Source organism: Benincasa hispida, chromosome 1, assembly GCF_027475165.1.
Source record: "Benincasa hispida cultivar pf3 chromosome 1, pf3_genome.v1.1, whole genome shotgun sequence".
In the NCBI taxonomy this organism is placed as follows: Eukaryota; Viridiplantae; Streptophyta; class Magnoliopsida; order Cucurbitales; family Cucurbitaceae; genus Benincasa; species Benincasa hispida.
Genome location: NC_143478.1, coordinates 32,363,577 through 32,375,418, shown reverse-complemented (window position 1 = coordinate 32,375,418; position 11,842 = coordinate 32,363,577). Strand labels below are relative to the sequence as shown.

At 37.3% G+C, this 11,842-nt stretch overlaps 2 protein-coding genes across 2 annotated transcripts; one reads left to right on the top strand and one right to left on the bottom strand.

The window, feature by feature from the left end:
- The first annotated feature begins 1,005 nt into the window (after positions 1-1,005).
- LOC120067471 (Pentatricopeptide repeat (PPR) superfamily protein) lies at positions 1,006-3,869 on the top strand. Its single transcript, XM_039019030.2, has one exon. The coding sequence runs from the start codon at positions 1,170-1,172 to the stop codon at positions 3,819-3,821; it is 2,652 nt and encodes an 883-aa protein (XP_038874958.1). The 5' UTR covers positions 1,006-1,169; the 3' UTR covers positions 3,822-3,869.
- Positions 3,870-4,006: 137 nt separating this feature from the next.
- Positions 4,007-5,854, bottom strand: LOC120067478 (NADH-ubiquinone oxidoreductase-like protein). The gene is made up of 2 exons (XM_039019035.2): positions 5,328-5,854; positions 4,007-4,406 (listed from the first exon to the last, which is right to left on the bottom strand). The coding sequence occupies exons 1-2, from the start codon at positions 5,638-5,640 to the stop codon at positions 4,213-4,215; spliced, it is 507 nt and encodes a 168-aa protein (XP_038874963.1). The 5' UTR covers positions 5,641-5,854; the 3' UTR covers positions 4,007-4,212.
- Positions 5,855-11,842: the final 5,988 nt, after the last annotated feature.

The window sequence follows — 11,842 nt, the reverse complement described above, 5'->3', positions numbered from 1 at the left end:
ATCTCTATTGGATCTCAAGAACATGAAGCCAAGAAGTGTTTTGGTATGTTTCCTCACCAACTAACCAAGTTTGCACGTTAAAATATATATATATATATATATATAATAAAAATTTATTGATATTAAATATTATAAAATTGAGTTTTATGTCTAACTTTATATCTTGTTTCTATTATTTACGTGAAGTAAATGTGTGTACATATATATATACAAAATAAGAAAAACATGTCTAATAGACATTTTTAATGTTCAAATACCTATTAAAAACCAAATTAAAAATTCATCGAACAAATGGATACGAGATTAAAAGTTCATAAGTTAAATTTGTAATTTAACATATTTCAAATTACACTAATTTAAGATCAAGACTTGTACTTGGCTAATATGAAAAAAAATATATATGCAAAAAAAAATTTAGCACAACTCAGTTGACACTTGTATTATATCTCGGAGTCAGAGGTTCGATTCCACCACTCCATATATATATTGTCAACAAAATATGAAAAAAATTACTTGAGTTTCTATTAATGTAAAAAAGTGACAACGGATTAAATCACTAATCTCAGAAAATCAACCAATATAAATATATAATGACGGCATGCATTCAGTTCTAATATCAATTTTCTTTTAGTTTCACTAATATATATCTTTATATTATTCAATATATAAGATAGTATATTATATAGATCGTCTTGTACATGAACTTATCAAATATATTTTAGCGTACTTATAGAAATTCAAAAATATCTAAATATATTGTGTTGTATATATCAAATATAGCTTATTTTCTTCTTCAAAACTTCCTACGAAATCTTACTTTTGTCGGTGAGGAAAACAATTTTCAAACTTTGTAAATAACTTTTCTTCGATATGTGGATTTTGAAAGGAATATGGTTTGGAAAGTTTATAACCGTTTTAGTATTAATATTATTATATTAAAAAAAAAAAAAAAAAAAAAAAAAAAAAAAAAAAATAGTAAGAGAGCTTGAAAAGTAAATTGCACCTCGTTAGGCTATTCATCTAAAAAAATTAGAAAAGTTTTAGACAATTGTTAATTGTACCTATGTGTAGAATGCAAGTATTTGCAGGTCATTTCCCAACTGAGCCTCTCAGCCTCTTTCTTTTAAATCCCAAATGCTAAGTTCTATCAAAGCATTACAAGGAAAAACATGCTATGTAGAGCAGTCCCCAAACTTCTCAACAGAAATGAACTCTATCGTCTGGAAGAAAGCTGCTCTCAGCTTATTTCAATTTGCAATTCCAAATCCTTAAAAGAGGGCGTTTGTGTTCATAGCCCGATTATCAAGCTCGGTCTTCATGGTAATCTGTATCTGAGCAATAATTTACTAGCTCTTTATGCTAAACGATTTGGACTCAAACAGGCACGTAACCTGTTCGATGAAATGCCTGATAGAGATGTGGTGTCCTGGACCACGATGCAGGCTGCTTATGTCAGGAACAGAAGCTACATTGAGGCTTTTGAATTGTTTGATTTGATGCTAACATTGGGTCACTGTCCAAATGAGTTTACACTTTCGAATTTGATCCGATCGTGCTCTGAAACGGGAGAACTGGAGCTTGGAAGTTGTGTCCATGGCTATGTTATAAAGGGTGGCTTTGAGACGAAGCCAGTGCTGGGATGCACCTTGATTAATCTTTATGCAAAGTGTGATTTCTCTGAGGAAGCTTATGAAGTTTTCAGAAATATGGACGATGTCGATACTGTTACTTGGACCGTGATGATTTCTTCACTAGTGCAAGCACAGAAATGGGATGAGGCTCTTCAGTTATATATCACTATGATGAATTCTGGGGTCACTCCTAATGAGTTCACTTTTACAAAACTTTTAGCCACAACCAATTTTCTGGGTTTGAAATATGGGAAGTTACTCCATTGTCACATGATAACATTGGGAGTCAATCTGAACGTAGTTCTAAAGACGGCGCTCGTCGATGTGTATTCAAGATACCAAGAGTTAGAAGATGCAATGAAGGTTGCAAATCAAACACCTGAGAAAGACGTGTTTTTGTGGACCTCTATTATCTCCTTCTTCAATCAGAATTTGAAGGTCAAGGAGGCTATTGCTGCATTCCAAGAGATGAGAATGTCTGGAATTTTACCAAACAGTTTCACATATTCCAGTGCGTTAAGTGCCTGCACATCGATCCCGTCGCTTAAATTAGGTAAGCAAATTCACTTGCAGGTAATATTGGCTGGGTTGGAGGCTGACGTTTGTGCTGGGAGTGCACTAATTAATATGTACATGAAATGTTCTAACTTCATAGATGATGCCTTGAGAGTGTTTAGGACAATAACTTCCCCAAGTGTTATTTGTTGGACTTCTTTAATATCTGGTCTTGCCGAGCATGGTTGTGAACAAGATTGTTATAGATATTTTTTGGATATGCAAGCAGCAGGAGTGCAGCCAAATGCCTTTACTCTTTCTAGTATCCTTGGGGCCAGCAGTTCAGCGAAATCACAAAATCAAACATCGATGTTCCATGGATATATACTAAAAATGAGGGCTCACCATGATATTGTTGTTGGAAATGCTCTTGTGGATGCTTATGCTCGATCTGCAAAGGTGGATGATGCTTGCCGAGTGATTAGCACCATGAATCATCGGGATGCCATCACTTATACTAGCTTAGCCACGAGATTGAATCAGATGGGTGATCATGAAATGGCACTAAAAATCATTGATTCCATGCGTGCTGACAATGTTGAGATGGATGAAATTAGCTTGACAAGTTTGGTATCTGCATTGACAGGCCTAGGTATAGTTGAAACCGGGAAACAACTTCATTGCTATTCTTTGAAGTATGGCTTAGACAACACCTGCTCAGTAAAAAATAGTTTGATGGACTTATATGGCAAGGTTGGATGCTTGAAGGATGCCAATAAAGTTTTTGAAGAAATAAGCAAACCAGACGTCGTTTCTTGGAATGGAATGATATCTATATTAGCATTCAACGGGCATATCTCCTCTGCTCTTGCTGCCTTTGACAATATGAGATTAGCTGGCCTAGAGCCCGATTCAATCACATTCCTATCAATACTTTCAGCTTGCAGTCAAGGTGGTTTGGTTGATTTTGGAATGCACTACTTTCATTCTATGAAAGCAACCCATAAAATAGAGCCAGAATTGGATCATTATGCTTGTATAATTGATCTCCTAGGCCGCGTTGGACAACTAGAGAACGCAATGGAAATCGTAGAATCCATGCCATATGAGGCAGATGCTAAAATCTACAAGACATTGTTGAAAGCCTGCAATTTCCATGGGAACATGCTGCTTGGAGAAGATGTGGCAATAAGAGGACTTCAACTTAACCCAAACGATTCATCTTTCTATTTGCTGCTGGCCAACTTGTACGATGGATACAACCGACAAGATTTAAGTGCAAAAACTCGTAAGCTGATGCGAGATCGTGGAGTGAGGAAGAGTCCTGGCCAAAGTTGGATAGAATTACATAGCAAGATTCATCTCTTTGTCACAGGAGAGAGAACACATCCTCAAATCAATGACATCCAAGAAAAGTTAGAATTCCTCAGAGCTGAGTTCAAGAGTAGGGGGTTTATGTATCATGAAGATGAAAATTCATCCCATCATAGTGAAAAATTGGCTCTTGCATTTGGTCTTGTTAATTTGCCACCCACAGCTGTTGTACGAATAATGAAGAACATAAGCATTTGCAGAGAATGCCATGACTTCATATTGCTAGTAACAAAGGTGGTAGAGAGGGAAATAATTGTGAGAGATGGGCGCGGGCTCCATGTGCTAAAAAATGGAAGCTGCTCTTGCAGCCATTACTCATGATAATGTACCATCTTAATTGATTATGATCCTCAAAATCTTCTTCTGCCATTGATTTGATTATCATTTTATCCCCCGACTTGGGACAAAAAATTAAAGAGTTCGTGTCTAGATGGTAAAAGAATTAAAATTAAAATTGCTCATTCTCAAAATCCAATCATGACTGCGTTTGATGGCCAAAGTAAAAATTAAACCAGGCAATGAAACGGTGCATTTATGTAATTCCAGAATTGGGTAAAGATTATTGAAGTACACACTTTGTGAACAATCATTCCTGCATACAGGCACTCTATTGGAGAACAAACATAATTAGATAACATCAAGGCCAAAAACAAAGAACGGCTTTCGATTCCTCAATTCCGAAACTCGAATCCTCCAAATGATAAAAAAGAGGTTATTCTGTCACCTGAGGTGCTTTCTCGGCTGTCTCTACTTTTTTTGCACTATCACTGCCGATGGCCTCCAGCGTTTTGTAAAACTCTTCGGGGAGAGGGCCTGGTCGGTGAAGAGGAACGTGCTTCGGTACCGGAGCATCATTCTCGATTACTTCGCATTCGTAGTCATCAGGAACACCCCAGGGATCCCACTCTGCATATTTGAAGTAAACTAATCACTAAGACGACGACAACAACAAATTGCGCTGACTGACAGAATTCTATAAATGTCCATATCTGAAATAATTCGAGTATTGTTTAAATGCAGCAGGACCAGAGAAGTTAGATAAACTAGTAATTACTCTCAATCAAACTGAAAAACGGGGGCGAGAGAGATTAACAAACAAACCTCCTCAAGGTTGAGAAAAGAAAGAAATAAAGTGTCAGTGAATCTCTACTAATACAATTTCTGTCTACTTCAAACTTCTTGGTTAGATAATAACTCCAGCTTGACTATGTTTTAATGTTTGCAATATGGCACCTTCATCCACCTTAGTGAAAACACAAGATGAATTTCAAAAGTTCAGAGATATTAATGGGTCAAGTTGTGATCCAATTGCTTAAATGGTGGTTAAGGACCAGCGAAGGACCTGAGATTCACAAGTTGAAGAAATTTTTATACCACTCCTACAGTAAAATGAGTAGATACACAGACAATTTTGATAGCCTAATAGCTCAGGTTAAGACGAAAGGACAATCAAAGATTGCTACTGTGCCATAAGCCCCGTCTTTCGACGAGCTAAGAAAAGGGTAGAATTGAAGAACCGAAGAAGGATAAAATACAGTCTAATCTATAGGTATTGCGCAAGTTTTTCATGCAACAAGATGCAAATTCCATTCTTTGACTCTCAATACTTGAAAGTCGCCAATCTCTATCCTCAACGAGATGAGGAAAAATGTTCTTTCTTCATTTCAACGCTAAATATGAGGTACAAATCCTGATGCCCTCCCTTTCCAATTCTTACATCCCCTCCCAACCAGACAGGAAGAGAAAATGAAATGAAAATCAACTGTACATCAAAATTTCACAAATGCATAAACATAGAATTTTGGTGGCAGTAAATTATACACATACCGATCATTTTAGCAATGAGTTTGAGCTCGTCCTGGGCCTCCTCGATTAGCTCCTCCACCTGACCACAGCCTAGCCGCTGCTCGATCTTCTCCCAGTCCTCTTCCTCCTGGCAGACCTTCAACCGGTGGCGGGTGAAGCTCTCGACGGCTTTACGGTATCCTTCGTCCTCGGGAACGGCCTGGATCTCCTTTAGGGTTTTACTGTAAAGGCCGATCAAGACCTCTCGGGCATTGGGGACAACATCCAGACCGACGATCCCCGTCGTCTGCTTAACTTTGGCCAATAATGGCCGTCCGATCACTCGCAGAAACATCGTCGGAAAACTCTGGTCTCTCTCTTGATCACACTTCTCGGACGTGACGAGCCAGTCGCTACGGGAGAGTGAAAAGGGGCTCTCTCGCTGTTGAGATTGATTGGAACGGGATTGCTCTTATTGGGCCTCGAAGCCCAATTTCAAAACGATGACTCTTGCCGGGCCTAAAGCCCATCTTCAAAAGAACGACTCCTGGCGAGGGTTGAAGCTCATGCTTTCCTTGGATCCCAAATTAAGAATGAAAACGATTTTTTTTAAATAATGTTTTTTTAATGTATAATGACAAAAATAGGGTTTGAGGGAAAGTATTTCTAAAAATAGGTTTTTAAATCGTGTACCCGATATACCATTACACCTTAATCGTGTACCGTGTACACCTTAATCGTGTAACGCGTACACGAGTCCCTGTCTATCTGGCATGTGCAGTCTGTCGTGACAGTTATGTAGAGGAAACTGTGTACCCGGTACACGATTACCTTAAGTCGTGTACCGGGTACACGACTTCCTCTCTATTAAATCGTCACTCGCCCCTTCTTCTTCCTCACCGAAATCTTCAAACCAACCTTGCTCCATTTTGCTTTCTACCTTTCGAAAATTCTGAAATCTTGCTTCTTTTGCTCGATTTTCCTCACCGAGTCCTCCATTTCACCGAGTCCTCGATTTTCCTCATCGAAATCTTCCAAAATTTCGATTTTGCTCGATTTTCCTCATCGAGTCCTCCATTTGTTCGTCCGTCCAAAATCGTCTGAATGCTTATGTGGTAAAATTCTTTCTCTAGTTGTTTTTCAATATATAATCGTATGAACCTATATCTTATATATTTTTTTAATTTGTTTCGGCTGATTTAAACTTAGAAATATATGTATGTTAAACTTAGAAATATATGAATTTGTTGGGCTGATCTTATATGTATTTGTTGGGTTGATCTTATATGTATATGTTTGTAGATCTTAAATCTTAGATCTTATATATATTTTTTTATTTGTTTGAACTGATTTAAACTTAGAAATATATGTATGTTAAACTTAAAAATATATGAATTTGTTGGGTTGATATTTGTTGGGATGTATACGTTTATAAATCTTAAATCTTAAATCTTAGATCTTATATATATGTATATTTTTTATTTGTTTGGGCTTATTTAAACTTAGAAAAATATGTATATTAATTTGTTGGGATGATCTTACATGTATATGTTTATAAATCTTAAATCTGATCTTATATTTTTTTTTTATTTGTTTGGGCTAATTTAAACTTAGAAATATATGAATTTGTTAGGCTGATCTTATATGTATTTGTTGGGCTGATCTTATATGTATATGTTTATAAATCTTAGATCATACATTTTTTTTATTTATTTGGGCCAGTTTAAATGTATGTTAAACTTATAAATATATTTGTTGGGTTGATCTTATATGTATTTGTTGGGCTGATCTTATATGTATTTGTTGGGCTGATTTTGTTGGGTTGACATATTAACATTTTTTTTTTTTTTTGTCAACTATAACAGTTGAAAAAATCATAATAAATATGTCGATGTGTCCTAAAGATTTAGTTATTCTTGAACTTAGAAATGATGGAGATAGTGACATTGACATTGAAGTTGATGAATTATTTGGAAACAACAGTAGTGGTGAACATGATCTTGAGTTGGTACCGTCGGAAATGTTCACCAAAATAGATTGGGAAATGAAAAATTCAACGTATGAACTAGGGTCTACTTTGGAAGAAAGGAATATAGGTGTAGATCACTGTAGTTTAATACAAAAAGGAATGTTGTTTAATACCAAAGAAGATTTACAGCTTGTTGTAAAAAAATATTGTGTGACAGAACACTACGAAATTGTCGTAGTGGAATCAAATCAGGATCTTTGGTATGTTAAATGTAAATCATGGAGTGACGGTTGTGCTTGAAGGTTACTGGCATGTCGGCGTAAAACTCATGAGATGTTCGAAATCACCAAACTTCAAGGAGAACATTCATGTTTGTTTTTAGAATTGACACGGGATCATTCACAGCTTGATTCAAATTTCATGAGTATTGAAATTCAAAATTTGGTTTCGAGTGATGGTGTCATTCCTGGTTGTTGCTTGTTCGTATGCTGTCATTCGTGTAGACGATCGTGGTGTTGTTAGGCGACTGATTGTTGGGCAATAAGGACTGTAGATGAGTCACTTTCGCTGGATTGAGTTCGAGTGAAGAAAGTCTTCAACTGGTACGTTTACTCAATCTGTTGTATTTTTTTTGTCAAAGCATGCCTATAATTAGTGTTAAAATGCATTCTTGATTGTTAGAATGTGTGTGTGGTAATTCGGTCATAATGAAATAAGAAAGATCCAAACCTGCTCATGGATACTCTTGTTTAGGAGTTCCTTCAATTGATATCAGAGCCAGGTTCTGATATTCCAATTTTTTTTGTTGCAACGAATTGCATAAACATTCGCAGTGGGTGCATATCTGCTTTCTGTTTAATTGTTAAATTGTTTGTGGATGTGCAGATTAATGGAGTTTTATGGGATGTAACCTCAGTTTGATTAATTCTTTTACATTTTCGTTTAATTGTAAAGGCCCCTGGATTTTTTGGCATAATTAATTGTTATCAAGTCTGTAATTCAAAATCAGCTCGAGTCTTGAGTCGTTCGTGAAGAAGTTCGGAGCAAGGGATGTTGTTCTTCGAGGAAGAAGACAATCAAGGGTTGATCGGGTCGTGTAGACGATGGGGTAAGCAATCGTTGACTATCGATGCTCGAGTGTCGTTTAATGCGCGCGCGCACTAGACGATCATTTAGCTTAGCAAGCTTCATCATTTAGTAACTAACTAAATGATCGCAGAGTAACGCACGGTAAATCGTTTACCTTTCTGCATTAAGCAATCGTCTAGACGATCAGACTTCGCAGCCTCGTTCTCAACTAAACAATCGTTTAACTTTTGTGCTATCGTCTAGTGTGCGCTAAGCGATCGTTTACCTGCGGCGTTTCTCCTAGCAGTTCAAGACCTGGTTCGCCTGTGAACCGGTTTGCTTGATGGAAAATGTAATAGATAGAGTTATTTCATTCCATTTTGTAAAGGTTCATCCCAGTCCATTAATCCTTGATTTATTACATGAGATGTATGGTGATTTATATGTCATATGGAATGTACATATAGTAAATCCCACCTTAGGTTATGAATTGGTCATGCATCATCTCTTTATTGTAAATGTTATAATTTAGAGAAACATGATTTAATTATGTAAGAGCATACTCATGCATCATACAATATAAGAGTTGTATTTATGCATGCATAAAAAGCATTGACATGCATCATCTTTATATTATAATTGTTATAGTATAAGGGTGTATGGAAAGCATGTTTGCTTGGTTATTATGCGTATATAAAAGTTATGTGTAGTAATGACCGGACATTACATGAAGCATGACACATAGGTTTCTTTATAAGCATTATAAGCACCTAGTTATGCGCAATGTGTATTAGTTGTTTATTTTTAAAGGTTAAAGAGAAATTAGAACTAAAAGCAATAAGAAAGACATGCAGCTCACTTAGATTTAGTTCATGGTTTTAAAATGTTTAAAACTTGGATGACATAGACTTAAGATCATGGTTCTAATATGATTAGCAACCCTTAGGCTTTAATCTTTTAATCAGTTTAATAGGATTAAATTGACTAATAAAAGGTTAAAGTGTAGCAAATCTATCTATAAAGGACCTTTTGTCTAAGGCGGGTTCTGTCTAGGCTGAGGTATTTAAGTTGACGGAAACATAACACCCCTACCCAGGAACCTACTTGGAAAGGTGAATTAGATAGATTTGATGCATGCATGCAAGTTAAAGATAGTCCATTAAAGTGTTTAAATGTGACTACTTGAACTTGTTCATAATTTATATATAAAAGTTGTTTATGAGCGGACTTAAAAAGATAACTTAGACTAAAATTAGTAGCCGAATTGTCCAGGTTAATGAACCCCTAGGTAAAACATTCAGTGGAGGTACTTGGGGCATATGATACTTCATTTAAACCTTTCATGTTTCTCCTATATAGTCCACACCGTGAGATCTACCCTCGGTCTCGTGGCACCTTGGGAGTGTCCCCCTAAAGGATGATGTTTGGGTAAGTCAATATCAAGGTGGATGAAGAGAATGTTCATAGTAAGTGGAAGCAAGAAGTGCGACAGCATATCCCTCGGTCTCCCTCATTGGATTGAATAAAGTTTCTGCGCATCGCCTTGAGGCACCCTGGAAATGTCCCCCTATAGGATGGCAGTTTTGCGCGTTTCTTTATTTGATCTCATGTAAGAGGATAAGGTTACTTAATCTCTTTCCTAACCTGCTTCTTCTCTACGGTGGGCTCATTAGGGCGGACTCTGGGCCCAAAAGCAAGGGGTCACACTTACGTGGAATTGTTAAAAGTTAACAGTTCTGGACCAAATAAATGGTGGTTGTTAGGTTCAGTTCCAAGAGTTGATTCTACCTAATGGTTGAGAAAGTCTCATCCCAGTGAAGGGGTATTTGATCACCCCACCGGTGACATTTGTCTTGCCTCATTGGGGGTATCAATGCAAAATAGAAGTCTTTCACTTAAGGTACTTGAAAGTGTTTTGCAAAATTAATTGGTTAAAATGTGGTTTAGCAAAATCTAATAAAATTTTTGTTCGTTTTTCAGCAACAAGTTTTGAAAAATGGCCACAACCACATTAGCTTTGCTTAGCGCCGAGAAATTAACTGGGAATAACTTTTCAACATGGAAACACATGATCACGACGATATTAATAATTGAGGATCCCATGTTTGCCCTTACGGAGGTTTGTTCTCTTATTCCAACTTTGAATGCCCCTCGAAATGTTCGGGAGACATACGAGTGATGGACACGGGTGAATCAGAAGGCATGAGCCTATATCTTGGCAAGTCTTAATGAAGTCTTGGCCAAGAAGCATGAGCCCATGGTCTCAGCGCATGAGATCATGGAGTCCCTGTGGGGAATGTTTGAACAACCGTGTGAACAGCTCCAGCACGAGGCTCTTAAGTATATATTCAACTTCAAAATGGAAGAAGGAACCTATTTTTGTGAACACGTGCTTAACATGAGGGTCCACTTCAATGTGGCAGAGTTGAATAGGTCTACCATTGATGAGGGTAGCCAGGTTAGCATAATCCTGTATTCTTTATCGGAGAGCTTCCTACAATTTGTTAGTAATATGATTCTTAACAAAGTGAAATACAACCTTACAACTCTCCTCAACGAGTTGCAGACCTACCAATCTTTACCGAAAAGCAAGAAGAGGCAGAAGGGTGAGGCAAATGTTGCTTCATCTTCCAGGACGTTCCATAGAGGTTCGACCTCAGGAACGAAGTCTGCACCTTCTACTTTTAAATCTGCAAAGGGGAAGAAGAAGAAGGGTGGTAAGGGAAAAGGGAAGGCGCCTGCTAATCTGCCGCCTGTCACCCCAAAATGGCATCCGCTGCTGGTTGAAAAGGAAAAGTGTTTCCACTGCAACCAGGATGGACACTGGAAGAGGAACTGTCCTCTCTGGCTGGAAGGAACGGAAGGCCGCCAAGGCTAAGGCCAAGACAGATAAAGGTAAATATGATTTACTTGTACTTGAAACTTATTTAATGGAGAATGATGATTTTGCCTGGATAATTGATTCGGGCACCACTAATCACGTTTTTTCTTCTTTTTAGGAGCTTAGATCCTGGCGACAGCTAGAGGCTGGTGAGATGACGATGCGAGTAGGCATCGGGCACATCATCTCAGCTGTGGCAGTGGGAAGGCTCCAGTTAACTTTACAGAATAGGTTTCTTGTTTTAAATGATGTATATATTGTTCCAGAACTTAAGAGGAACCTTATTTCTGTAAAGTGCTTGCGACAATGTAACTACACTATTTCATTTAATGTGGATAAAATGTTTATTCATAAAGATGGTGTTAATATTTGTATAGTGTATCTGGAAAGTAACTTGTATGTGATAAGATCTGGCCATTAGTTCCCTCCATAACACATAATTGTTTAAAATTGTCGTAACTCAAACTAAACGTCAACGAATTTCTCCAAAAGAAAATGTCCAACTTTGGCACATTCAATTAGGGCACATCAATCTCAATAGGATTGAGAGATTGGTGAAGAATGGATTTCTAAGTGAGTTAGAAGAAAATTCTTTACCGGTGGGTGAATCTTGCCTTGAGGGTAAGATGACTAAAAGAC